This window comes from Pisolithus orientalis (assembly GCF_024613125.1).
Source record: "Pisolithus orientalis strain OTSU chromosome Unknown F5J12scaffold_2, whole genome shotgun sequence".
Taxonomy (NCBI): Eukaryota; Fungi; Basidiomycota; class Agaricomycetes; order Boletales; family Pisolithaceae; genus Pisolithus; species Pisolithus orientalis.
The window spans coordinates 551,315-573,314 of NW_026260783.1; the positions used below are offsets into that span (position 1 = coordinate 551,315).

A 22,000-nucleotide genomic window follows, 5' to 3' on the forward strand; every position below is an offset into this window, starting at 1 on the left:
TGAAGGCCAGGATGTCGTGAAGGAACTCTGTTATTATGTAAGGTTAGCATGACAGTGTCTAGGAAGACGTTGATGAGACCCTACTAGCTTGGAATCATGCGCCTTCTGTAGCGCTTGCAGGGGCGCGAGTCTCGAATGGCACTATCCCGAGTCAGCACTGCGCGATATCCGCGACACTGGGAGAACCTGATGACTGATCTGAGGGAATTATGATTATGTCGGGCTCCGGTGGCAGGGTGACGTCTCGGAGTGAATCGGGTCCGACCCTGTAGCCTGTGGGCTATGCCCAATACGCTGGCCAAGTATTACTTGGCGAGAGACCTGGGGCGGGCTACTCCAATGTGTTCGTGAATGCTCGGCTAGTCGGACAAAGTAGTTAATCACGAAGTCTATCTAAGTGTAAGTGGTGGAGGGAAGACACCGGGGCGTTCCGGCACCAGATATTACACCGTGGAATCCATTGGCTGTTAAGGAAACGGGAGGTTACGGGCAACCTTGTTACTGTAATCGGAGGGTTGTGGAGAGGGTTATTTTGACTATACAGTACAGCATATATAAGTCACCCGATTATACAGCGGGTCAGCCGGCAGCTTCATTTCAAAACAGTACTCGTTTCTTCTTCTTCCTCTGATCCTCTCCTGTTGTATCTCCAACTAGCACGGTAAGCGCATTCTCTGTCGTACCACCCCGCACAGATGCCTCGCGCCACACGCCTACTGTGGAGTATCCGAGTGGCAGTGACATCTTTTCGCTCGCGCATTAGATATACTGTAGATCTCACGAACAATTATCAGGCAGCCATGGTCCTTCCCCACCAAACACCCTATGTCACCCCGCACATCCTTCATCGCAACTATGCTCAGGGACATGACAATGAGTGCATCAACAACCGTAGGTTCTCCAACTCTTCTCGGCATCTAGATGTCTCAGATGAGCCTACTTGGCAAACAGTCATCGGTCGTGACCTCGAGTACTTCTCGCAGGCCGGCTTCGACATGGATCGTATCCAGTTAAAGCGCAACGCCGCCCCTGCTCAACTTTACGAGGATGCCATCAAAAACGAAGGCGCCGTCATTTCCTCTTCTGGTGCTCTCATCAACTTCTCCGGTAAGAAGACTGGCCGGAGCCCCAAAGACAAGCGTATTGTCTACGAGGACACAAGCAAGGACGACATTTGGTGGGGATCCGTCAACATTAAGATGGACGAACGTTAGTTTTGTTCTTCATGTTGGACCTCCTCTGTTGCTCATGGGGCACTTGCAGATACATTCGAAATTAATCGCGAACGTGCCATCGATTACCTCAACACTCGCGACAACGTCTACGTCTTTGACGGTTTCGCAGGGGCAAGCATTCTCCCGTGCATGTGATTTCCTCTGTCGCGGTGGCTTACATACCATATTAGTGGGATCTCAACTACCGCATCAAGGTCCGAGTGATCTGCGCCCGCGCCTATCATGCTTTGTTCATGGTTAATGTCTCCGAATACTCACTGGGCCAGAGAATCTAACAGTACTGAACAGAACAACATGCTTATCCGCCCAACCGAAGAGGAACTTGCCAACTTTGGCGAGCCTGACTTCATCATCTACAATGCTGGCCAGTTCCCCGCCAACCGTTTCACCAAGGGTATGTCCTCGACGACGTCAGTCGAAATCAACTTCAAGCGTATGGAGATGGTCATCCTTGGAACCGAGTACGCTGGTGAGATGAAAAAGGGAGTCTTCTCCGTCATGCACTACCTCCAACCGGTCAAGTTCGGCCAGCTCTCTCTTCACTCCTCTGCAAACGTTGGCATCGACAAAGGAGACGTTACTCTCTTCTTCGGTCTCTCCGGCACGGGAAAGACTACGTTGTCCGCTGATCCTCGTCGCTTGCTCATCGGTGACGACGAGCATGTCTGGTCGGACAACGGTGTTTTCAATATTGAAGGAGGTTGCTACGCCAAGTGCGTCAATCTTTCGAGGGAGAAGGAACCGGAGATATATGATGCCGTCCGATTTGGCTCGATCCTCGAAAATGTGGTGTATAACCCACTGACGCGCCAGCCCGACTACGATGACGTGAGCATCACCGAGAACACTCGTTGCGCGTACCCGATCGAGTACATTCCGAATGCGAAGATTCCATGTATCGTTGAGAGGCAGCCGAGTAACATCATCATGCTGACTTGCGATGCCTTCGGTGTGCTTCCGCCCATCAGTAAGCTGTCGCCTGAGCAGGCTAGTTATCACTTCCTTGCTGGTTACACCTCGTAAGTATCACATTTTCAAATGTCTTGGATGGTTCGGACTGATAATTTAGGAAAACCCCGGGAACCGAGGACGGTGTCCTGGAGCCCATCCCTACCTTCTCGACGTGCTACAGCGCACCTTTCATTGTCCTCCACGTACGTTTAAGTTCTTACCTTGATTTCCATCATCATTGCTCAAAATACTCGAAAGCCTTCGCGCTATGCCGACATGCTCGCAGAACGAATGGCCAAACACAACGTCCCCTGCTGGTTGGTCAACACCGGTTGGACAGGTGGCAAGTTTGGTACCGGCAAGCGCTGCAAGCTCTCATACACCCGTCGTATCGTCGATGCGATCCACTCCGGGGAACTCCTTGATGCCGAGTATGAGACTTTCGATGTCTTCGGTCTGCAGATCCCCACCAAGATCGAGGGCGTGCCTCGGGAACTTCTTAACCCCAAGCTGGCATGGACAGACAAGGATGCCTTTGAGCGCGAGGTCAGGAAGTTGGCAAGCATGTTCCAGAAGGCGTTCAGGCTTTACGAAGGCGACGTCAGGGAGAACGTGCGGGTAGCTGGCCCCAGATTTGACTGAGAAGCTTCGAGATTTGTTGTACATTGAGATCTATTTCCTGCCATCTGCCACGCATATTAGAAGAGCAGCTCGTTATGCATTCGTTGTATCACTGACAGTAAAATGCAAATGCCTGGTCGTAGAAAAATACCACATAGGATATGGGCACAAAGAGTCATGGCGATGCCCTGACGTTGCGCCGGTCCCAGCGCGTGTGTAAACCTTGTGCGCTGAGCAAAGAAACCACCCCACACTCGATTGGGCCCCCAACTCCTGCATCCCGCATCCAGGTAGATACTTGACTCATCAGGGTAGCTCCTTGGAATCCTGACGATAAAAAGCGCATTAAACTTTCTGCGTCAACAATCGGTTGCAACGGTTGAATTTAACGATCGGCGGCCTGGGCAGGTCACACGGTATTACGTCACACGACACAAAATGTCACGCCTGTCACGGCTCACGCGATTTGTCACGTCGCCTGACACACCGCAAGTTGTCCATACACACTGGTATGGCCGTCTTCGATGGGGTTCACTATATACTGTCCCCTTCCTTGCCTCCCCATCGCAGGCATGAATTGGTCTCCATTTTAGATCTCAACGGGGCGACTAGCGTCGGGCCATACACTCATCTCATTGCTCTCGGTGGATCATACTCACATCACGACAAACAACATGCAGAATCAGCCAATACAACCCTCAAAGTTGTCAGTGACAAATGGGTGGACAGGAGCATCGTGATGGGAAAAATTCAATCGTATGCAGCCCAGCTGAAACCGTATGTGGCACATTCCTTACTAATGCATGCGGATAGAGAGCAGTATTATTCCCCTGACCCGGCCATGATATTCTCGGGAATTGTGGCTTGTGCAACTGATGTGCGTATTTCTGTTCATAGGAACTGACGCTGTTTGACACGTGGAGTCGATAGCTACCAACATCCGACGTCGAGGTATTATCTGCCGGAGTCACCGCTCTAGGAGGTCAATGGCGCATCGGCTTGACGCGGGATGTTACACATCTATTTGCTCTGCGTCCAGGAAGTGACAAGGTACGTTGCTCTTCATTGGTGTGGCCTTATACCCATGATTTGCCACGCCCCGCACCTCCACCAAAAAGTATAACACTGCTCTTCATTTTGCCCCTCATACTCGTATGTCAATTGTTACGCCACATTGGTTCGACGACTCCGTTCGCCTTGGGCGCCGGCTACCCGAAACACCCTACTTATGGCCAGATCCAATTGTCCTGCGTCCCGGCGCCGCACTTACTTTGGACGAGGATGCGATTAATAACGGCGATTTGAAACGAAAGAAACCACGGACATCTGATATTACTGGAGAAGATTTCGTTGTTTCGGGTGCAGGGCGAGAAGGAGAAAGTTTGGGGAGGAAGGAAAGTCCTCCTATCCCGATCTCTGGAATTGAGTGAAAGTCAGCGAGCTGCTGTCAACGCTGGGATAACCCGCTCTGGAGGCGTGGTGGTCAAAGCGGAAGGTATAGACGATGATGAAGCAGAGGAGAGGGCAGTGGATACGTGTGACGTGTTTGTAACGCGATGGAGAAGTGGCAGGGCGTACTTCAAGGTCTGTGTACAGCTTTCCCTTTATGTCGCGTCTGCTGCACACCTTTCTATTTCTCCACGTCTTAAACGCTCACCTAATCGCGACATTTTCCCGTCTGTCAGGCTGCGCGTGCTTCCCGTCTGATTGGCACTCTCACGTGGCTATTTAATGTCGAGTCAAGCGGAACTCTCCATTCTCCGTTGGATTCTTTGTTGTGGTATCCGGTCCCAAGGGGCGGAATCCCTGGCTTGGCAGGTTGTGTGAGTTCACGACAAAAGTCGCGCGTTTCTAGTGCCCCTCATTCACAAGGAATAGGAAATATCCATAACCAACTATACTGGCACTGCCCGGGATTACCTTAAGCGTTTAATATCGTTGACAGGTGCAAAGTTCACTCCGAGTCTGAGTATGGATAACAAGGTCTTGATTGCAGGATTGTGAGTTATTATTCTAATCCAAACGTCCGTGCATGTCTAAGCCAATCCCTCCCTGACTTTGTGCCGTGTTTTCCGTGTTATCTTCCTCTTGGTGTTTCTCCAGCCAACCCTCGCCCAAGACGACACGTGCCCTCGCTTGGTCAATACCGGTAGTGAACCACACATGGCTAGAGGACTGCATTGTTGAGTGGCGGTGAGTGCGCTCTGTTGGTATAGTGCATTACTCTGCTCTCTTCTCATGGTGACACTACGTTTGTCTGATATTGTGTTAGAGCGCTCACTGTCGGTCTCGAACGCTACATTGTCTTTCCTCCAGGGATAGATTTTGGGAAGGTCCTTATGGGTGCAGATGGGGGAGGTCAGTAGCTACACCAACGATACAAGCAAAATCGTGTGCTTGACTGAACGCTCTTTCCCCAACTACCATGCAGGTTCATCTTCCGCAAATGAGAACACCACTACCTTAGTTGGAGGTGTCCTTCCGGGTGGGCGTGGCGTTGGCATTGTAGATGTGGAATGTGAGGAAGCGCGTGACACCGAGTACACGCGAAGCATCGAAATTAATGCGAGCCAAGAGGGCGCTATTATCCGAGGCATCGACGCGGCCGAAACCGGAGCAGGCAAGGGTACCCCCGCTGAGAAGGGAAGAGGCAGAAGTACAGGCAGGGTCCTCCGTACTAAACAGAGCCCTGCCAGATCGCGTTCGAGGTCCACTAGATCCGCGCGTGTTGCTCAGTCAAAGGAACCTGTTTTCCGGGATACATACGAGGACAGGATCATCGATCTTCCTGACAATGACGATAGTGATGCTCGTACGACGAAGAGCAAGCGACGTGGATCATCGATAAAAAGTTCTCCAGTCAGTAAACCTAAATCATCACTGGCTACTACAAGATTCCACTCCACTTCTAAACCATCATCGCTTCGCGCTCTTCCACCAGGGACGTCTACGAGCACCAGAGAAGTAGAAGCAGTGTTGACATACGATGGCGACCTGGATGGCGTTCCTGAGGTTGCGCACGTGGACGATAACGTGATGGATGTGGACGAAGATGCGCCAAAGAATACAAAGACTGGGCGGGCGAAACTCACCAACACAATCAAGCCAAACTCCAAGGGCAAAGGAAGAGCTGTACCTCATCCTCAGTCTGACGGTGGCCTCTCCCGTGACGATGACGAACGCAGTGCTGCACGATCGAAGGGCAAATTCATGGCCAAATCCAATGTCAAATCATCCACAACTAGTCTAGCTCCGCACCGTAGAAGTCCGGTGCCTGCGGCAGGGAAGCCTCGTCCTAAACTCGTCCGAAGGAACCAAACCTCTTCAACTGCGAATTTGACTCAAAGTGAACCTGACAAACAATCGGAGCAGAGGATGGACAAGAGTCCTTTGTCAGTGCGCCAGCCTAAAGCGAAGGACGTTAGATCCGGTGACGAAATCATTCAGCTAGATTCAGATTCCGAGCCTGCACCACCCCCTGGAATTTCAAGAGCCTCGACACTGACTCCCATCAAGTCTGGCATGAAACCGAAATCTAAGTCCGGTCATAGCCAAAAGTTGGTAGACCGGGAGGAACCTTCGGACAAAGACCTCCCCACCATACATAACAAAAATAAGAAAGCGGCCGATGGCAAAGCTACGAGTAGTCGGAAAGCGAATACCACGGCCCACAAGGAACGCTCCAAGCATGCCGCGCAACCCGACGTAGCGGACTCAACGAAAGAACGTCGTCTATCCACACTATCATCGTCCCCCCCTCCCCCTTCCGCCAAGACGATGACCACTCCCAAAAGATCGGTGTCTGTGTTAGTACCGTCTCTTCCTGATGAATACTTCACCCCGAGAGGCAGCAAGGTGAAGCGTGCAATGGAGAAAGAGAACACAGATATAAAAAATTCTCGTGTTCCTGTGTCCAACCGTTGCCCTGCGGTTGCCGAGGGGGCTTCCTCAAGCAAGGGAAAGCTGGTTGTTGCTGATAGGTCGCCGGATGCAGCAGGGAAGAAACAGATGGCATCTCCTTCCAGACTCAAGGGCCATCGATCAGAGGCATCCGTTGTTGACGAGGGCGACGGGTATGTCTCCGCTGATACATTCGCCACCATGTCTGTCCGTGGCGGGCCCAGACGGAGTGCAGCGAATAAGGCTACTGTTAAGCTGAGGGATGCGGTTATGCCTGATGTGATCGACTATGAGAAAGAGAGAAAGAACCAGAAACGGAGGAGAAGTGCCGGGGGTCGGTCGTTGTTCTCCTTGGGAGAGGATGATGTAGCCGAGAGCAGGCTTGTGAAGAAAAGGAAGGTTGAAGGAGAGGGTGCCAAAGCGGACACAAAGGGCAAGGGAAAGAAGGTGAAACCTCAAGAGGAAGATGAGGAACAAGAAGTGGAACTAGCTGTTGCTATACCGAAAGAGAAACCGAAACTCACGAAGGGGAAAGGCGGACTCCAGAAGACCGCGTCATCTGACATGTGAGCTGGGACGTATGAGCGTTTCGAAAATTGACTCGTACCGTATAGGAACACGCCAGAAACGAGAACCATCAGGCTGATAACCACAGGGGTCACTCTTTCCGATGAAGTCATCAAGGTTTGCACATCCACGAAGTTCGCTAGAATAGCTGACATATTGGTCTCCTTAGGGTCTGTCGAAGTTGGGTGCAAGGATGACTACCAAATCGACCGATTGCACACACCTGGTAGCTAAGGGAATCGTCCGCACAGAGAAATTTCTCTGTGCAATGTCCGTTTCTCCATACGTTTTGAAGGAGGAATGGGTGAACGCGTCGATCCAAAGCGGAAAGCTCCTGCGTACGTTTAATATCGTTGCCTGCAGATGGTTTTCTGACAAAGCTGCACACAGCTGAACATGACTACTTGCTCTCGGATACTGCTGCTGAGATGAAGTGGAACTTCAAATTCTCTGAAGCCCTGGAACGCTCTAAGCAAAAGGGCTGTGGCTCCCAGCTATTCAAACAGTTATCATTTTACCTCACTCCGAAGGTGCCCATTGATAACAAATTGTTGAAGGCCGTTGTCTCCAGCGCTGGTGGGCAGGTACAGGCCTACACTGTTTTAAAGACGCCATGGACAACTTTGACCATTGTTTCAGATACAGAACGCTACGCCTACTGTTAGGATTCTGAAGGCGAAAGCAAATCGCTATGTTATCTCCTGCCCTGAAGACGTATCTATATGGCGTCCCCTTGTCGATGAGGGATACAAGATATACTCTACCGAACTCATCCTGCGAGCTGTCCTAAAGCAGGAAATTGAATGGGACAATGCGGAGTGCATCGTATCTGGGTCAGATTCATAGTATTATGTTATGGGCGGTGGCATTTGCTTGGTATCTATGAGTATTAGTCCTTATACCTACATATGGGACTGCTGAGACATTCTGATACCGAAACCTACCGAAACCCCCTGATTAGAGAGGTACGTGCAGCGCTCTTTTCGCCTGATTAGCTCGCTACAAGCGTTATTCTTCGTGCTCGCATGTCTGACGACCTTTCTTCCTGTTAAATTTCCCGCTAGATCGTAGCTACTTGGGTACGCGGTGACGATCTCCAGGGTGTGTCCGACATGCGAGAGACACGAAACACTGCGGTCCTCCTGAGATTGCTGCGGATACTTCACCAGTTGACATCCCACAGTTTTGATCATCACTCCCCGCAAATTCCCAGCATCGGGCTGATTACCGGGGCTACTTGAGAAATTAATGCTGCGCACGATACGCCTCCAGTATATAATACTGGTGCATGTAGGCCTCTTATCTTAGCTTGGGGTAACGAATTGCGATGACCGTTCACCCGGCTTTCTTATTTTTGGGCTTGTTTTCAGCACTGACTTATCTGCATCCAAATCTCCTGGACACTATCAACTGGGTTCCAGAGTCATTGCGTTCTACCAGCATTACTAGTCATGGAAAAGGCTCCCATGATGGCGAATACATCACCCCAGAAGTTGCAACGTTCATTAAGGACACGATGGTTGCATCGAACATTACTGGGCTATCCATAGCCGTAGTGCCCAAGAACGGTGAGCCGGAGTTGAAAGCATGGGGTTATAGGTCAGAGGACGGCGAGGAGATGACTTTGGATGTAAGCACCAGGCGTGGCTTCCGTTCGAGGACGTCTATACGCTCACGTTGATTCTGTCCTGGCTGGTCAGACGTTGTTCCACATGGCTTCCGTCTCGAAGGCTTTCTGCGCGACGGCCGTCGGTATCCTCATGGACGACTTCGCGAATGGGAGGAACGTAACGGCACTTCCACTAGGATTGATGGAGTTAACATGGCATACCAAAGTAAAAGACCTGCTCCCAGGCGAGTGGCGGCTTATGGATGAATGGGCGTCGGAACGAGCAAATCTCAAGGATATCCTTTCGCATGTCTCCGGTGTGCCAAGGTGAGTCAGTATTCGTGTCTGTTTTCCATGTAGAATTATGATTTTCTCCTCGCAAGGCATGATTTTGCTTACGGACCCCACGACACGCCGTTGGATGTGGTTCGTCGTCTGAAACACCTAAGGCCAGCTTTCGAGCTGCGAGAGCATTGGTCATACAACAATATTGTAAAGCTCCACCATTCAGCCCGAGGTGGACAGCAACTCAAACTGAGGTTATACAGATGTATATCACTACTGCACATATCGTTTCGAAATACGCGGCTCAGTCTTATACGTCTTTTGTGGAGGAGAGAATATTTGCTCCGCTGGGTATGGCATCGTCAACATTCTCGCCTAGCAAAGCTGCATCATCAGGCAAGTACACGCAAGGATGGACGAAAGAGGGACGCTTGATTCCGGAGTGGTTTACCGAAGAAATTGCGTTCACAGCAGCCGTAGCAGGTGGTGTCATATCAAATGCAGTCGATATGGTGAAGAATGTTCTACTCTTATGCAGTCTCGCTACTGCTCACAGACAGTCTCGGATGGGACGGTCACGTTTTCACAGACCAAATGGATCGCAATGTGGCTGAACAAAGGAACATATAGAGGAAAATCCATCATCCCTGCGTCAGTTTACTACAATGCCACTTCCTCATATGCCGTTTATTTGGACCGTCCAATGGGTCCCTATATCTCAATTGGCGGATATGGCATGGGCTGGCACCGTCAGTCATATCGAGGCTACGACGTAGGGAACTTCCGTATCATTTGATCCACACCTCACGCTGACGCTTGTAACTGCACGGGTTATTAGCTTGTGGGTCACACCGGCGCCATCCCTGGTGTATCCACTCTGGTATCTTTTTTGCCACGCGACGAGTTTGGTGTAGTAGTTTTTGTGAACGGTGGTGATCAGGGCTCGTCGGTCATGAGTATTTCACTGCACGTTTTGGAAGCGGTATTACGCCTTGAGAGATCAGATCCTTCGGAAAGGTTCTTCCCATTCTTCCTTCTTTGAATTAACTTACATCATGTACTAGGCCATTATCCGACTCTCTCAAATCTAGACTGGATGACGATGGTCCTACTGTGTGGAACTTATCTTTGCCGCTGGACGACTTCGCCGGAACATATACTAATCTCGGCTACGGCACCCTCACGCTTTGCGATCCGAATGACATGTCTTCCTATTGTTCTGGGGTCCGCGCTGACTTTGCAGCCGTTGACGGAGCGTATGGTAACCCGAGTGTGTCTACCGAACTTTTGGCTGCATGGCCTCGTGTTTGGTCGACTCACGTTCGCATGCGACATGTGCAAGGAACCACATTTACCCCGTACATGACTAAGTTTGTTTCCTAAAGGGTACGGCGAAGACTCCACTCCGTTCGAAACTGCAGAGATCGGTACGGCCACAGCGACAGCAGAGTTCGTCATCGACGATGGAAAGGTTATCGGGTTTGGAGTGTCTGGGCTCGTGGGGGGGCAGACAGAGGGCGCACGATTAGGTGCCACAGTCCGGGAGCGGGCCGAAGTTTGGTTCGACAGAGTCTAAGCAGGGGACAGGCACGGAGCGGTTATACGTATGTCGAATGGGTCGGATACATGTTTTGCATCCAGGCACATAGTATACACTGGCCTACCGTTCTGGCGGCGATCACTTGTACTACACGTGTAGTAACATCAAGGGTTACCACATATCCAGCCATTGAAATTGCATGAATGTCTCGATTGGTACATAGTCGTGATACATGAAGACGTCACCGGATTGCCTCATTACGCATAGGATGGCCTGATGTGTGACGTAAAAACGACTTTATTCTGCTTTGTCGTCAACTGATTGAAACACTGCGAGGGTTAAGTACGGATTTCAAAAATACGTGTTTGAACCCGTGAACAAGTCTTGGCGAAGGACACGACCAATGATACGGGTGGTAAAACGGTTGTAGATCCATACAAGGAAAGCACTGCAGCGGACTAAGCCCAACTCGATGTGTGCGCAGTAGGCGTGAGAGGCCAGGAACGCAGAAGGCGAACACACTCCGTGTCAAGTTGTGGAAGGGTCGCCTGCCGCCCATAGGTCTGGTTCACAAAGAAAAGAAAAATCAAGCTCGCCTTCCGTTACCAGGGAGCAGAGCATATCTTCTACGCTGTTCTGATCCCCTCTCAGGATATGGTCAGCTGAAGGTCGGAAAGCTGCGGCTCGGGGGGTATGCGACAGGAATGGAATCGCGGAGAGTTCCATGAGGGAATCAGAAGTGACGTCCAAACGGCCAACGATTGATTCTGTAGTTGAATGCGTGAGTAGCTGGTAAGGGATTGCTTGGCTAGGCTCATTGGTAACTAGATCCGCTGTTGGCTTCTGGTCAGTACTATGTACGGGCATACGCTGGCGTAATTGTGAGTTGGTGCCTCAAACCTTCACCTTCTGAAGAACAGAGAAAACAAGTGAAGCCAGTCTCATTTCTCTCGCCCTGATCGCAGATGAGATCTACTTCGAGTGAGAACCCCGTCGAATTTGCAAAGGCATCGCCCTGGATTTCCCGATTATCGCAATCCTGAGGAACACCGGCTGGACTAGAGCCGGAGAGTGTGAGTAGTTTTGAAAGTGGAACATATATTAAACCTTGAAGGTGGTTGATAACTACAGTCGAGCGTCATCGCACCGGATGTTGGACGCATATATGACCCGTTTTCGGACGGTTCGCCCAAAAGGAGATGTAGCGAACCGTCGGTTTCGTCAATAGACATGCTAGGTGTTTCAATGTGCTCGGGGAAGCCGCTATCGAGGCTCAGTTCTTTATCATCGGACAAGTCGCCGAAAGGAAGTTCTGGACCCATGGGAAGCGGAGAGCTGTGATTGAGCCGCAACTCCAGCGACAACTCGTAAGATGTAAGAGCGATTGGTTCCCCTGCACGCTTGGCTGCTGCCTTCCTGCGATGAAACCAGCTGCTGACGAGGGTAGGGTTTGCATTACGAGAGATAGCCCAAGCGCGTCTAGATGCGACAGACGGAACGCGCTGGTCCTCCTTCCATATTGCCCATAGCTCGAGCAAATGAATTGGCAAGAGGCCTCGCTTGCGCGACGGTGAGGATCTTGGAGCCACGTTTCCGAGTGTGAGGTGGATAATTTCACGCTGCTGTGCTGGCTTCCCCTTTAACGTCCAGCACTTGCTACGCGTGCTGTATATATCTGCACGTGACTAACACGCTTGTCGCGCATCACGTGCCACATCCCGGGGATGATCATATGCAATACTACTGCTTCCAGAAACCTTTTTGACTCGATGACGGAGTATAAAAAGCCACAGCTCCAACACCGTTGAGCGCCAACATGAGTACTGACGATCAGCAAGGTGAAGAGAGCCACAATAAATCTCGTCTTCACGTTAGGATACTGTCAGGGCCAGCGGAGATAATGGCCAGTGGGGCCACCTCTTCAAGTAGCACCCATCAGGATCCGTCTGATGCAACGAGAGGTGAATCTGCCCAGGCTCCCAAGTGCAAAGAGGAGCCTTCCAGTGGATCGACGAGCAACTCGGGCAAACGACCGGAACGGTTATCCCTCAAACTTCCCCGACGACTGCAGTGGGTGTCCGCCAACTGGACGTGGTCCAAGTGGAAGCCAGCCCTGCGCAGTGCCGTATCAGCATGGGTTTGCCTCATCATATTTGTTATTCCGACCATGGAGAACGTGTTGGGTCAGGTAGGACCTCTTATCCGAATTCGTAACATCTACTTACGCGACACATTCCAAGGCCAGCTTTCTCATCCTCATCGGCATGTCAGACTTTTGCCACCCACAATATCTTCATTGATGTCTTCGTCTAGCGTCATTCCTGTCCGCGCCAAGTGACCCTTTTGTCGCCGTAATCGAACGTGAGTGTATAATCCTCCTGCTTGTAGGTTTGGGTTGGGCGTGAGTATGGGCTTAATATCATAAAATAACTCACTCATGCGTTGGGTTGTAGATGGTTGTGTCTCGCTCTCAAGTTGGCAGATCTTGCTAGAACTATACATGTAATCAATCCCACCACAACAAGTGTTGTAAGCGGTCAATACCTTCAAACTGCGGTACGGCACACCTTCTTGTCCGTTATCCTGCTAACGGTTCCCTAGCCAAATATCATCATAGCTGTATTCTTTTTCTTTGGGAGTGTTTTCTATATGTATGTCAAAGCTCGCCAAGGTCCAGGACCGTTTCTTCTTGCGTGTATACTGGGTTGCATCGGGATGGGTGAGTCTTGTTTAAATCTTTGATTTACATACGACTTATCGAATCAGATATCTTGTTCGCCACCGGCGTTCTTTATCCGTATCCTTATTATAGCGTTAGTCGATTAACCAAGCTGTCCTTTTTTTCGCTCACAAGATCATAGCTTGGTAAAATTATCATGGTTCCACTTGCTTTCCACTCCGCTGTCGCTCTATCAACTTCGATCCTTGTCTTCCCGTCTTCGATTTCCTCTCTTTTCACAGCTCGTCTCCAAGGGGTGCTTTTATCTCTAGCAGACGCTATCAAAGAACATCGCGAGCATCTTGTTGCAGATGTAACATCCCCCAGTTTTTCGGCTGCTCCGATTACTGCCGCTGTTGATAAAGCAGAAGGGGTGTTGGGCCAACTTGCCGCGGCTTGCCGCCTGTTAAAATTGGACGTCATATACTGTCGTATTGCTCCCACGGACTATGGTGAAATGCATCAGTTGGCTAGGCGCTTGGTGATCGTGGCCAATGGGCTAGGTGTCTACTACACACTTATCGACCCCACAAGAGAACGGTTTCCCGTTACTCCTGCGCAGTCGAATCCTGGTACCCCTTCGGTAAACACGCCCGCGCCATCGCGGCCCTCATCTCCTGACCTATCGCGCCCACATACCCGCGAAGGCACTTCTGGTGATGTCACTCATAAACGCTCTCGCCGTCCGGGCTCAGCTCATCTGTCTTGCAACTCGTCGCCACACCTTTTCCACCGACATTCTTACAAGCATAGTCCTCACCACTCTCATCACGGTATTCTTCACAATAGTCTCCTCCACCTTGCTGCGCCTCGCATCCCTAGGACGGAATCAGCTGTTGGAGTATTTGAATCATATCGATATCTCAACCTGGAGGCGACGCGCTTCTCACATCCGGAATCTGAAAGATACATAGCGAGTTCTACACAGCTCCTGAGCGCGAGCTGTCATGACTTGCTCATTATCTGCGAAGCTATCCTTCGCGAGTCGTGTGAATGGCTTGCTCACATTCGAGAGCATCGCTTTGACTTTTGGGTGAACCCAGAGGAGAAAGACCGGATTCGGAATGACCGTGTCCAAAAGTTTGAGGGCCTTTTGCGTAAACTCTCGCAGGAATTGGATGAGTTCACCGTGAAGAAGAGGTTAATTGCGTTGCGTTTTTTTGGCAAATGTATCTCACTATTTTCCTGCTTTGTCAGGCTCCTGGTGCTGGAACCTTATCGTCGGATGTTCGACTCTGATAGCGATCGTGACGGTGTTCCTCCACATAGATATCTCTTTCATTGTTACGTCTATCAATACCACCTGATGCGATTTGCTTCTACCCTTCAGGGACTGGTATGTAATTGCGAGGACCAGATCATAATCCACTGATGTGTTGCTTATTAGCTCGAGGAGAATATAAGGCTCGACAGGCAGAGAAAGCACCCTAAATTCTGGTTTCCGTCGTTGAAACTTTCAAAGTTTGCCTTTTGGTCGACGGGGGAACCCCCTGAGGACGCCGACGGGAATGACGATGAAAATCCCGGTACGCTGGTCTGTCGGGGCATTGTCACACAACGTTGATAAGTTTTTCTCTATAGAGACCATCCCGGGCATAGCCCTCTCAGGTGCGACGGACCTTGGTCGAGCAGTCCGCAGAGACCCAGATGCGCTTCCTCCTCGAAATGCACTAGAAGCGGTTGCGGGTCATTTGTATCGCATGATTGCTGGTTTAGGTGGCGGCAATGCGTTGTTTGCGATCAAAGGAGGTGTGCTCTCAGGTCGGCGCTCTCCACACATAAATGTTTTCAGGGCTAAATATAGTGTTAGTGATACTGATGTTGCCTGTTCTTCTAAAATCGTCCGCAGAGTTTGCGTACAGTGCGTGAATTTGTACGTGAATGTTCATCGCTCTGTTCTAATTCTGCTGTAGTGGAGAAACTCATATGGGCAATGTGAGTCTCTTGTCCCTACCGCAGGGCACCGAGCAAATGGGTTATTCTTGCTCCTAGAGTCATGGCACAGACCACTCTCGCTCGGTTTCACGGCGACACAGTTTTTGGCGTCGTGACTCGAATCTTCAGCACCTTCGTTGGCGGCTTATTAGGCACCATTATATGGTTCGCGAACACCTCCATTTCAATGTTGGCCCGAGTGTAACGTCTAAATCAGGTACATATCGACTGGGTCTGGCAGTGGGAACCCGTACGGTCTGGTTGCTCTTTGCTTCGTCTGCTTCCCGTTTTTCTTTTTTGTTAGGCTTTACTGGCCTGTGCAACCTATGACAAGTATTCTCATATTTGTCACTGCTGGTTTGGTAAGCAAAAATGACATGTATGGACGTGCAGCGCAAACTCATGCTTGGTCTCAAGGTGATCGGGTATTCGTACCAAGATACTCACTTGATCACTCCATCCTCCCCTGGTCTGGGCATTGATGTTGCATGGGTAGGCCCGATCTACTGACTCCGCACATTGGTTTTCAAGGTATTCACTTCAGAGACGTTTTGTACTAGTGGCTATCGGAGTGCTCTGCGCTGGGTAGGCCCGTGTTGATACGTCATGTCCCAAGAGATACTCACTCACTATAGTGCATTTTCTCTTCTACCTCCAAGTACAACGATCCGGTCGTACCAGCGGAGAGCTCTGGCTACTACTGTAGCAGAGCTTGGTTCGACATATTGTTCTGTCATTTCCTTCACCAGCACACGACGGGAAGACGATATAACTTCAATCGTTCAGAGCCTACTTGCCATTCGGAGCAAGCTGAAGCGATCGATGGCGGGCAAGGCGAACGTGATATATGAGGTAAGTGAGAAGTAAGGTCCATTCCAGTCGAGCTTTGGAGCTTATGAGTATGGTAGTTCTCTCTCCGAGGAAAATGGCCCTCAAGGAGGTACCAGAAGATACTTGACATTCAATTGTGAGTCCCAAACTAATTATCATCCGTAACTAACCATATCACTAGACAATTGTCGTACCTGTTATCCGATCTGCTTTCAGTGGTTAACCAGTTGGATCCCTCATGGGCACGAGCATTTTTAAAGCGTACACGTTTACTGGACCCCGACTTTCAGGGAGACGTGCTGGCTGTCATTAGTAAGTCGCTCGCAAATACAATTTAGTGTTTCCCACAGGGTCCCTAGGCTTGATTTCAACATCTCTGCGGACTGGAAATCCACTGCCCCAAGTGACGCCTTGTCCACTTCTTGACCGCTTCATGGAGGGATCGCAGGGGTTTAATGTTATCCTCCAAGAGTCAGAAGACGACTTCGGGTTACCGAAAAATCTAACCCTCGACACGCTAGAGAGCCTGCAGTACATGTAAGTCACAGGGTGAACATCTGAGTACGCGCCGGTAGACTGAGTTATTTCGCAGGATATTCTGTGTTGGTGTCTCTACTGCATTTGCAATTGTGACCCGGCTGGACCGACTGATGATCACAACCAAAGAATTGGTTGGTGAACAGTATCACATCGATGGCATCGGACTACCGTTACACTATCGACATAGGCCTACTGGCATAGAGATGAGATCTCCGACACTTTCTCTCCGGTAGTCCTGAGCAGGTTTCATTTCCTCAAAAAATTCCCTCGCTTCTAACCAGCTCAGGCTGCGATGCTTGTTGATACGAGTTAACTCGTTCATGTTATGTAGTACTCACTTCAGACAACGGGGACTGCAAATATTGTGGAGTATGTGTACTCGTGGTGATCAGATCGAAGGCGATCTCGTGCTTGGATGTTGCACGGATTTAAATTTTTACCAGGAGAAAGCCCGTGTTTAAACTATACATAGTTAACTTCATGCTCAGCCTTGGACAAGGCCCTCCGAATTTCGAGTAAGCTGATATAACTTCAAAGCCAGGCTACTCGCTCAGGTAGGTGTTCAGAACTGATGCATTCGTCGTACTACTGCAACCGAAAAAAAGAAGGCAATAACAGCAAGACATGTCTGCTACCGTAAAGTTGGACTTCATCAAGGTCACCAAGCCAAGGCCACTTGTTGCACATGTACAACTTGCACGGTGAGTGCTGGCATGGTATTTATTTACCCGTGAAGTGAAAACGCTCGCTTCGCATCATATACAGAGGACCCGTTAACGCATTCCATGCTGAGTGTGTTTCGGAGCTGGTACGCTATCGCTTGAACGCTCACGAAACAATCGCGCGTTGTGTAGGTTCTGGAAAGAGTATGTCGCCGTTTTTGACAACGTGCGCGAATGGTATGGAGATGTCCGGGCTGTTGTTCTGTCTTCCTCTCTTCCCAAGGTATTTTGTGCGGGTATCGACTGTAAGTTTATCCACGTCTATTTCCGTTTCCCGTAGACCGACCACATTCTGTTATGCTTCTATGGCGTCCTTGAACTCTGCGGGTGTGTGTAGTCGAAGACTTGCTCGACCTCAAGAACTCCCCCTCGACTGATCCCGCCCGCACTGCCGTGGCTCTGAGAAGACACGTTCTCGCTTTCCAAGCCGCCATCTCTTCTCCGGAGCGATGCCCCGTCCCCGTGATCGCAGCAATCCACGGTGTAGCGTACGGTCTCGCAGTCGATCTCATCGCTGGGTGTGATATCAGGTATGCTGCATCTAATACAATGTTCTCAATCAAGGTGCGTTTACTCCCCCACGCGCGAGATCCTCGTTCTTGTGATGCTGTGACTGATATATATCGCTAATCCATAACCGGGTTAATGGTCTGTCAAATAGGAAGTCGATGTTGGTCTCGCGCCTGACATCGGCACACTCGCACGTCTCCGTCATATCTCTTCCAATGCATCTCTTGGCGCAGAGCTTGCGTACACTGCACGTACCTTCTCTGCTGAGGAAGCATTCAGGCTTGGAATTGTGTCGCGTGTGGTGGAAGGTGGAATGGACGAGGTTGTCAGAGAATCACTCGACCTCGCAGAAGAGGTAGCACGGAAGAGCCCTATCGCCGTTACGGGGGCAAAGCACTTGCTGATGCATGCGAGGGATCACAGGTGGGTAATTTCTTTCCGGGGGGGATTTCTACGTACCTTGGCGGTTGCCTCCACCATATTCCGTTGGCACAACGTCTCATAGTTCTTTTTATGACTAACAACCGTTAATTGCAGCGTCGGGGAAAACCTTGAATATACGGCTACATGGAACGCTGCTATGCTCCAGACGGAGGTGAGTTCTTGTGCTACTTCGTGATGTCAGCTTCCCCTCTCGTTCAGATGCTAACGAGGATCTAGGATATCCTCAAAGCCGTTCGAGTAGCCAGGTCGAAAGGTCGTGGGGAGGTTAACTTCGAGCCCCTACCGATGGATATCGTACCTTCTGCGTCGAGGTCAGACGCGAAACCAAAACCGAAGCTTTGAATGTGGTATTATGGAAGATATTAGAAGCATTATTATCGCCCGTGCCTTCCTTTCTGCCGGTTTTCAGGTAGCGCAAGCAAGGCCATTTGAGGATGCTACAATGTATCAGTACGTTTGTTGCAAGTCACAGGCCGACACGGGACTTAGGTTCATGAGAAGAGTGAATGCCGCACAACAAGTCACCTCGTGTAGGCATGCATACTGTAGATCATATACATCTTTCATACAAAAGGTGCATGAACAACAAAAGTGTACAGGTAGGCAGTTTTTCGCCGTTGACCCAGGACCCGCTATTCATTGTGATGAAAACGGATTGACGGAACCCAAGAAATACATATAATACTCGAACTTTTCACATACAAGGAGCCCACTTTACATTTTCATTCTGAGGTTCACGTGAACCGCCTTGACCTCAGTATAGCTGCAACGCATTATCAGTGCCCAGGCGGGATTAAAAGGAGAAGACAACCTACTTGTTTAATGCATATTCTCCACATTCCCGCCCCATCCCGCTCTGCTTGAACCCACCAAACGGGACGTTCGAATTCAGTTGATTGTAGCAATTCACCCAAAGTGTTCCTGCCTTGAGCTTGTGTGCTGTCGTGATCGCACGGCTCATGTCCTTTGTGAACACTGCCGCGGCGAGACCATACAATGTATCATTCGCCTGACGCACAACGTCCTCTTCGTCCTTGAACTTGATCACAACACTGACGGGTCCAAAGATCTCCTCCTGTACGATGCGCATATCCGGATTGGAGTCGGTGAAAATTGTCGGCTGGATGTAGTAGCCATCGCTTCCGTGGCGTTCGCCACCAATGTGGACCTTAGCGCCTTCCTTCTTTCCAGAATCGATGTAGCCCATGATGCGCTAGGTGAGGTGGACCATGTCACTGCGCCAAAAACCGGAGAGAAATGAAGGTGAAATCTCACATCGTATTGAATTTGGGAGACTTGCGGTCCCTGGAAGGTGTCGGGAGCAAAGGGATCCCCAACCTTGATTGAGCGTGACTTCTCCGTAAAACGCTTCAAGAACTCGTCGTAGACTCCTTCTTGCACGAATATACGCGAGCCCGCACAGCAGCACTGACCGTGATTGAAACTGTTTACAGGGAGTCATCATCCATGAAAGTCAACCTTTCCCCCACCTTCGAAAGCAATGGAAGAAATTAAAAACACCCACTAGATGCCAAACGCAGCCCAATTGACTGCTTGCTCGAGGTCTGCATCATCAAAGATGATATTCGGACTCTTCCCACCAAGCTCGAGGGTAATATTCTTCAAATTGCTCTTGGCTGCAGCCTCCATAACCTTGCGCCCAACGAGGGTGCTTCCTGTGAAGGCGACCTTATGGATCCGCATATGAGACGCGATGGCGTTGCCGACAGTATTGCCGTATCCAGTGACGACGTTCAAAACGCCTGCTGGGAAGCCTGCCTCTTGAACAAGGTGACACATCCGGATTGCCGTCAGTGGGGTGAATTCAGAAGGTTTCAAGACGATGGTGTTGCCCGTGGCAAGGGCAGGTCCGATCTTCCAAACGAACATGAGGACTAAGAGTAAAGTAAGTTCTTGCAAAATAGGAACAAAAACACTTCGACACACGAGGGAAGTTCCAGGGGATGATTTGGCCCTGTAAACTAGTTTAGACGAACGCAAGACCACTGTGCATGATGCTTACGACGACGCCGATGGGCTCGTGACGTGTGTAGTTGAATTTATCTTCTGAAGTCTGGAGGGTTTTTCAGAAACAGTACACTGTGTATTGCTTGAAGAAGACAGTACCTCAATCACTCGACCAGTTATCTTATCAGACCAACCGGCATAGTAACGGATACAATCGATGGCGAGAGCGAGGTCTCCGTTACGCGCCATGTTGAAAGCCTTGCCTATGTCGGAAGATAATATCATGACGAAGCCGCTGATAGAGTGCATAATATAGTGCACACACCATTGTCCAGGGCCTCGAGGGCAGCAAGTTCTTCGGTGTGCTCCTCCATAAGCGAAGCTAGTTTATTGAGAAGATGGCCCCTCTTATTACCGGGGCAGTTGAGACCCCAAGTAGTCTCGAAGGCTCTCTCAGCGGCATCGACGGCGAGGTCGACGTCCTTTGGGGTTCCTTCAGAGACAGAGGTGATCACTTTGCCATTGGCTGTTACGCCAGTGATTGAGCGCATTGAATCTCCACGATAGGGGCACGAGACATACTCGGGTTCACCACGCTGCCAAGTCACACGTAGCGATAAGATATCAGGGACGATGGAAGCGAGTGCACAACATACTCGATCGTAGTTCGGTCTGAGCCATCGACGAACTGGCCGTTGATAAAGAGGCCGGTGTTGAAGGATACCTTACCCTTGTAGACAGAGGTGTTGAATTCGTGAGTGAAGACGGTGGGCATGTCGTGGCTCCTGGGGGCTGAGATGAAAAGGAAAAGGAGCGGTATTATATAGGAACCTTGATGTGGGGTTCGTCACACGTACGTATTTACTTGACGGCATCGTGCTTCGATCAATTAATTTTCCACGCCGTATGGCCTCGCAGGGTCTCATAGGGCCCACTTCTAGCTACAAAACCGACTCGGTGCTCGTATTTCAGCACAGGTCAGGTTTAGATTACCCAGGGTCCTTTTATATGTTTTCTTTTTGGCAAACCATGTCGGAAAAATCTTGGACACGTGACAATTACATGTTAATGGATGTTAATGGCACAAGTTCCCACCCTCATTGTAGTGTACTGCCAATGATATGTTTTCATTGCAATGATTCCAAAAAAGGAGCTTCTATACAGAATACTTCGCATTTTAATATAAATATCAGATAAGATCATACATAGCTGTCATAATCTGGCAAAAATAAACCATTGTAATCGCTTACAATGTGGCACCATCGTAATGGGTAAAGTAAATTTTGCGACACAGAATTTCCACAGATCGGAGAGAGCACAATCTTATCATATCATTGTATCTAGTACACAGCTATGTATCTATGTAGAACTTCGAGTCATCAGTGATTCTCCCTGCTGGAAGCCCAGTGGCGTGAGTCAATTATGTGCGCCGCAAATGGGCAGATAAGCGTTCGGCGTCAATCACATCTGCGTCAGATGACCAGCCACGGAAAAACTAATCGGGTTGCTTCCACCGTCTAGAAGGACGGCTCCATGGGCACTTTCCGTGGTGCGCGTGGCAAAACCTATTTCCGTTCTCCAAGTCTCGCAGTCTCAGCCGCCCGCCGCCAGAAACCCGGGACA

General features: G+C 50.1%; 8 protein-coding genes across 8 annotated transcripts; 6 read left to right on the top strand and 2 right to left on the bottom strand.

The window, feature by feature from the left end:
* The first annotated feature begins 547 nt into the window (after positions 1 to 547).
* On the top strand, positions 548 to 3,179 carry F5J12DRAFT_796079 (ATP-utilizing phosphoenolpyruvate carboxykinase). The gene is made up of 9 exons (XM_051744094.1): positions 548 to 661; positions 795 to 891; positions 952 to 1,209; positions 1,264 to 1,346; positions 1,406 to 1,471; positions 1,524 to 2,254; positions 2,305 to 2,389; positions 2,445 to 2,874; positions 2,927 to 3,179. Exons 2-8 carry the CDS (start codon positions 801 to 803, stop codon positions 2,826 to 2,828), a joined length of 1,698 nt encoding a protein of 565 aa, XP_051604731.1. The 5' UTR covers positions 548 to 661; positions 795 to 800; the 3' UTR covers positions 2,829 to 2,874; positions 2,927 to 3,179.
* A 139-nt stretch (positions 3,180 to 3,318) lies between these two features.
* Positions 3,319 to 8,120, top strand: F5J12DRAFT_712976 (uncharacterized protein; the record flags this gene model as incomplete). The annotated part of the gene is given in 14 exon segments (XM_051740801.1): positions 3,319 to 3,684; positions 3,738 to 3,857; positions 3,926 to 4,159; positions 4,173 to 4,391; positions 4,493 to 4,630; positions 4,686 to 4,807; positions 4,911 to 5,000; positions 5,080 to 5,165; positions 5,779 to 6,662; positions 6,747 to 7,273; positions 7,322 to 7,391; positions 7,444 to 7,612; positions 7,665 to 7,858; positions 7,914 to 8,120. The coding sequence occupies 14 exon segments, from the start codon at positions 3,319 to 3,321 to the stop codon at positions 8,118 to 8,120; spliced, it is 3,426 nt and encodes a 1,141-aa protein (XP_051604732.1).
* Positions 8,121 to 8,601: 481 nt separating this feature from the next.
* On the top strand, positions 8,602 to 10,744 carry F5J12DRAFT_902523 (beta-lactamase/transpeptidase-like protein; the record flags this gene model as incomplete). The annotated part of the gene is made up of 8 exons (XM_051748308.1): positions 8,602 to 8,904; positions 8,975 to 9,210; positions 9,267 to 9,375; positions 9,432 to 9,680; positions 9,758 to 9,940; positions 10,007 to 10,185; positions 10,233 to 10,471; positions 10,554 to 10,744. 8 exons carry the CDS (start codon positions 8,602 to 8,604, stop codon positions 10,742 to 10,744), a joined length of 1,689 nt encoding a protein of 562 aa, XP_051604733.1.
* A 936-nt stretch (positions 10,745 to 11,680) lies between these two features.
* F5J12DRAFT_887628 (uncharacterized protein) lies at positions 11,681 to 12,413 on the bottom strand (the record flags this gene model as incomplete). Its single annotated transcript, XM_051747202.1, has 3 exons — positions 11,681 to 11,766; positions 11,838 to 12,345; positions 12,399 to 12,413. 3 exons carry the CDS (start codon positions 12,411 to 12,413, stop codon positions 11,681 to 11,683), a joined length of 609 nt encoding a protein of 202 aa, XP_051604734.1.
* A 68-nt stretch (positions 12,414 to 12,481) lies between these two features.
* F5J12DRAFT_796099 (uncharacterized protein) lies at positions 12,482 to 17,180 on the top strand. Its single transcript, XM_051744095.1, has 21 exons — positions 12,482 to 12,896; positions 12,949 to 12,970; positions 13,022 to 13,109; positions 13,162 to 13,264; positions 13,310 to 13,427; positions 13,475 to 13,521; positions 13,570 to 14,567; positions 14,625 to 14,763; positions 14,815 to 14,953; positions 15,009 to 15,188; positions 15,238 to 15,288; positions 15,341 to 15,362; positions 15,420 to 15,527; positions 15,580 to 15,724; positions 15,780 to 15,854; positions 15,907 to 15,947; positions 15,998 to 16,214; positions 16,271 to 16,329; positions 16,375 to 16,505; positions 16,553 to 16,730; positions 16,786 to 17,180. Exons 1-21 carry the CDS (start codon positions 12,525 to 12,527, stop codon positions 16,964 to 16,966), a joined length of 3,414 nt encoding a protein of 1,137 aa, XP_051604735.1. The 5' UTR covers positions 12,482 to 12,524; the 3' UTR covers positions 16,967 to 17,180.
* F5J12DRAFT_182956 (ClpP/crotonase-like domain-containing protein) lies at positions 17,045 to 18,986 on the top strand. Its single transcript, XM_051738276.1, has 7 exons — positions 17,045 to 17,434; positions 17,499 to 17,525; positions 17,588 to 17,700; positions 17,793 to 18,019; positions 18,117 to 18,388; positions 18,503 to 18,560; positions 18,626 to 18,986. The coding sequence occupies exons 1-7, from the start codon at positions 17,358 to 17,360 to the stop codon at positions 18,749 to 18,751; spliced, it is 900 nt and encodes a 299-aa protein (XP_051604736.1). The 5' UTR covers positions 17,045 to 17,357; the 3' UTR covers positions 18,752 to 18,986.
* F5J12DRAFT_183104 (uncharacterized protein) lies at positions 18,465 to 19,156 on the top strand. Its single transcript, XM_051738277.1, has 2 exons — positions 18,465 to 18,560; positions 18,626 to 19,156. Exon 2 carries the CDS (start codon positions 18,762 to 18,764, stop codon positions 19,089 to 19,091), a length of 330 nt encoding a protein of 109 aa, XP_051604737.1. The 5' UTR covers positions 18,465 to 18,560; positions 18,626 to 18,761; the 3' UTR covers positions 19,092 to 19,156.
* F5J12DRAFT_945229 (aldehyde dehydrogenase) lies at positions 19,108 to 21,152 on the bottom strand (the record flags this gene model as incomplete). The annotated part of the gene is made up of 10 exons (XM_051749733.1): positions 19,108 to 19,172; positions 19,225 to 19,622; positions 19,685 to 19,853; positions 19,935 to 20,304; positions 20,357 to 20,384; positions 20,433 to 20,483; positions 20,537 to 20,640; positions 20,703 to 20,903; positions 20,960 to 20,973; positions 21,034 to 21,152. 10 exons carry the CDS (start codon positions 21,150 to 21,152, stop codon positions 19,124 to 19,126), a joined length of 1,503 nt encoding a protein of 500 aa, XP_051604738.1. The 3' UTR covers positions 19,108 to 19,123.
* Between the last annotated feature and the right edge of the window lie 848 nt (positions 21,153 to 22,000).

Excerpts from the sequence above, each read along its gene's own strand:
- F5J12DRAFT_796099 (XM_051744095.1), top strand. The coding sequence starts at position 12,525 with ATGAGTACTGACGATCAGCAAGGTGAAGAGAGCCACAATAAATCTCGT. Across the intron at positions 13,522-13,569 it reads ATCCGTATCCTTATTATAGC|CTTGGTAAAATTATCATGGT; the intron begins GTTAGTCGATTA and ends ACAAGATCATAG. Across the intron at positions 15,725-15,779 it reads TATTTGTCACTGCTGGTTTG|GTGATCGGGTATTCGTACCA; the intron begins GTAAGCAAAAAT and ends CTTGGTCTCAAG.
- F5J12DRAFT_183104 (XM_051738277.1), top strand. The coding sequence starts at position 18,762 with ATGGAAGATATTAGAAGCATTATTATCGCCCGTGCCTTCCTTTCTGCC.
- F5J12DRAFT_182956 (XM_051738276.1), top strand. The coding sequence starts at position 17,358 with ATGTCTGCTACCGTAAAGTTGGACTTCATCAAGGTCACCAAGCCAAGG. Across the intron at positions 18,020-18,116 it reads ATACAATGTTCTCAATCAAG|GAAGTCGATGTTGGTCTCGC; the intron begins GTGCGTTTACTC and ends TCTGTCAAATAG. Across the intron at positions 18,389-18,502 it reads ATGCATGCGAGGGATCACAG|CGTCGGGGAAAACCTTGAAT; the intron begins GTGGGTAATTTC and ends CGTTAATTGCAG.
- F5J12DRAFT_796079 (XM_051744094.1), top strand. The coding sequence starts at position 801 with ATGGTCCTTCCCCACCAAACACCCTATGTCACCCCGCACATCCTTCAT. Across the intron at positions 1,347-1,405 it reads TCTTTGACGGTTTCGCAGGG|TGGGATCTCAACTACCGCAT; the intron begins GCAAGCATTCTC and ends ATACCATATTAG. Across the intron at positions 2,390-2,444 it reads CACCTTTCATTGTCCTCCAC|CCTTCGCGCTATGCCGACAT; the intron begins GTACGTTTAAGT and ends AATACTCGAAAG.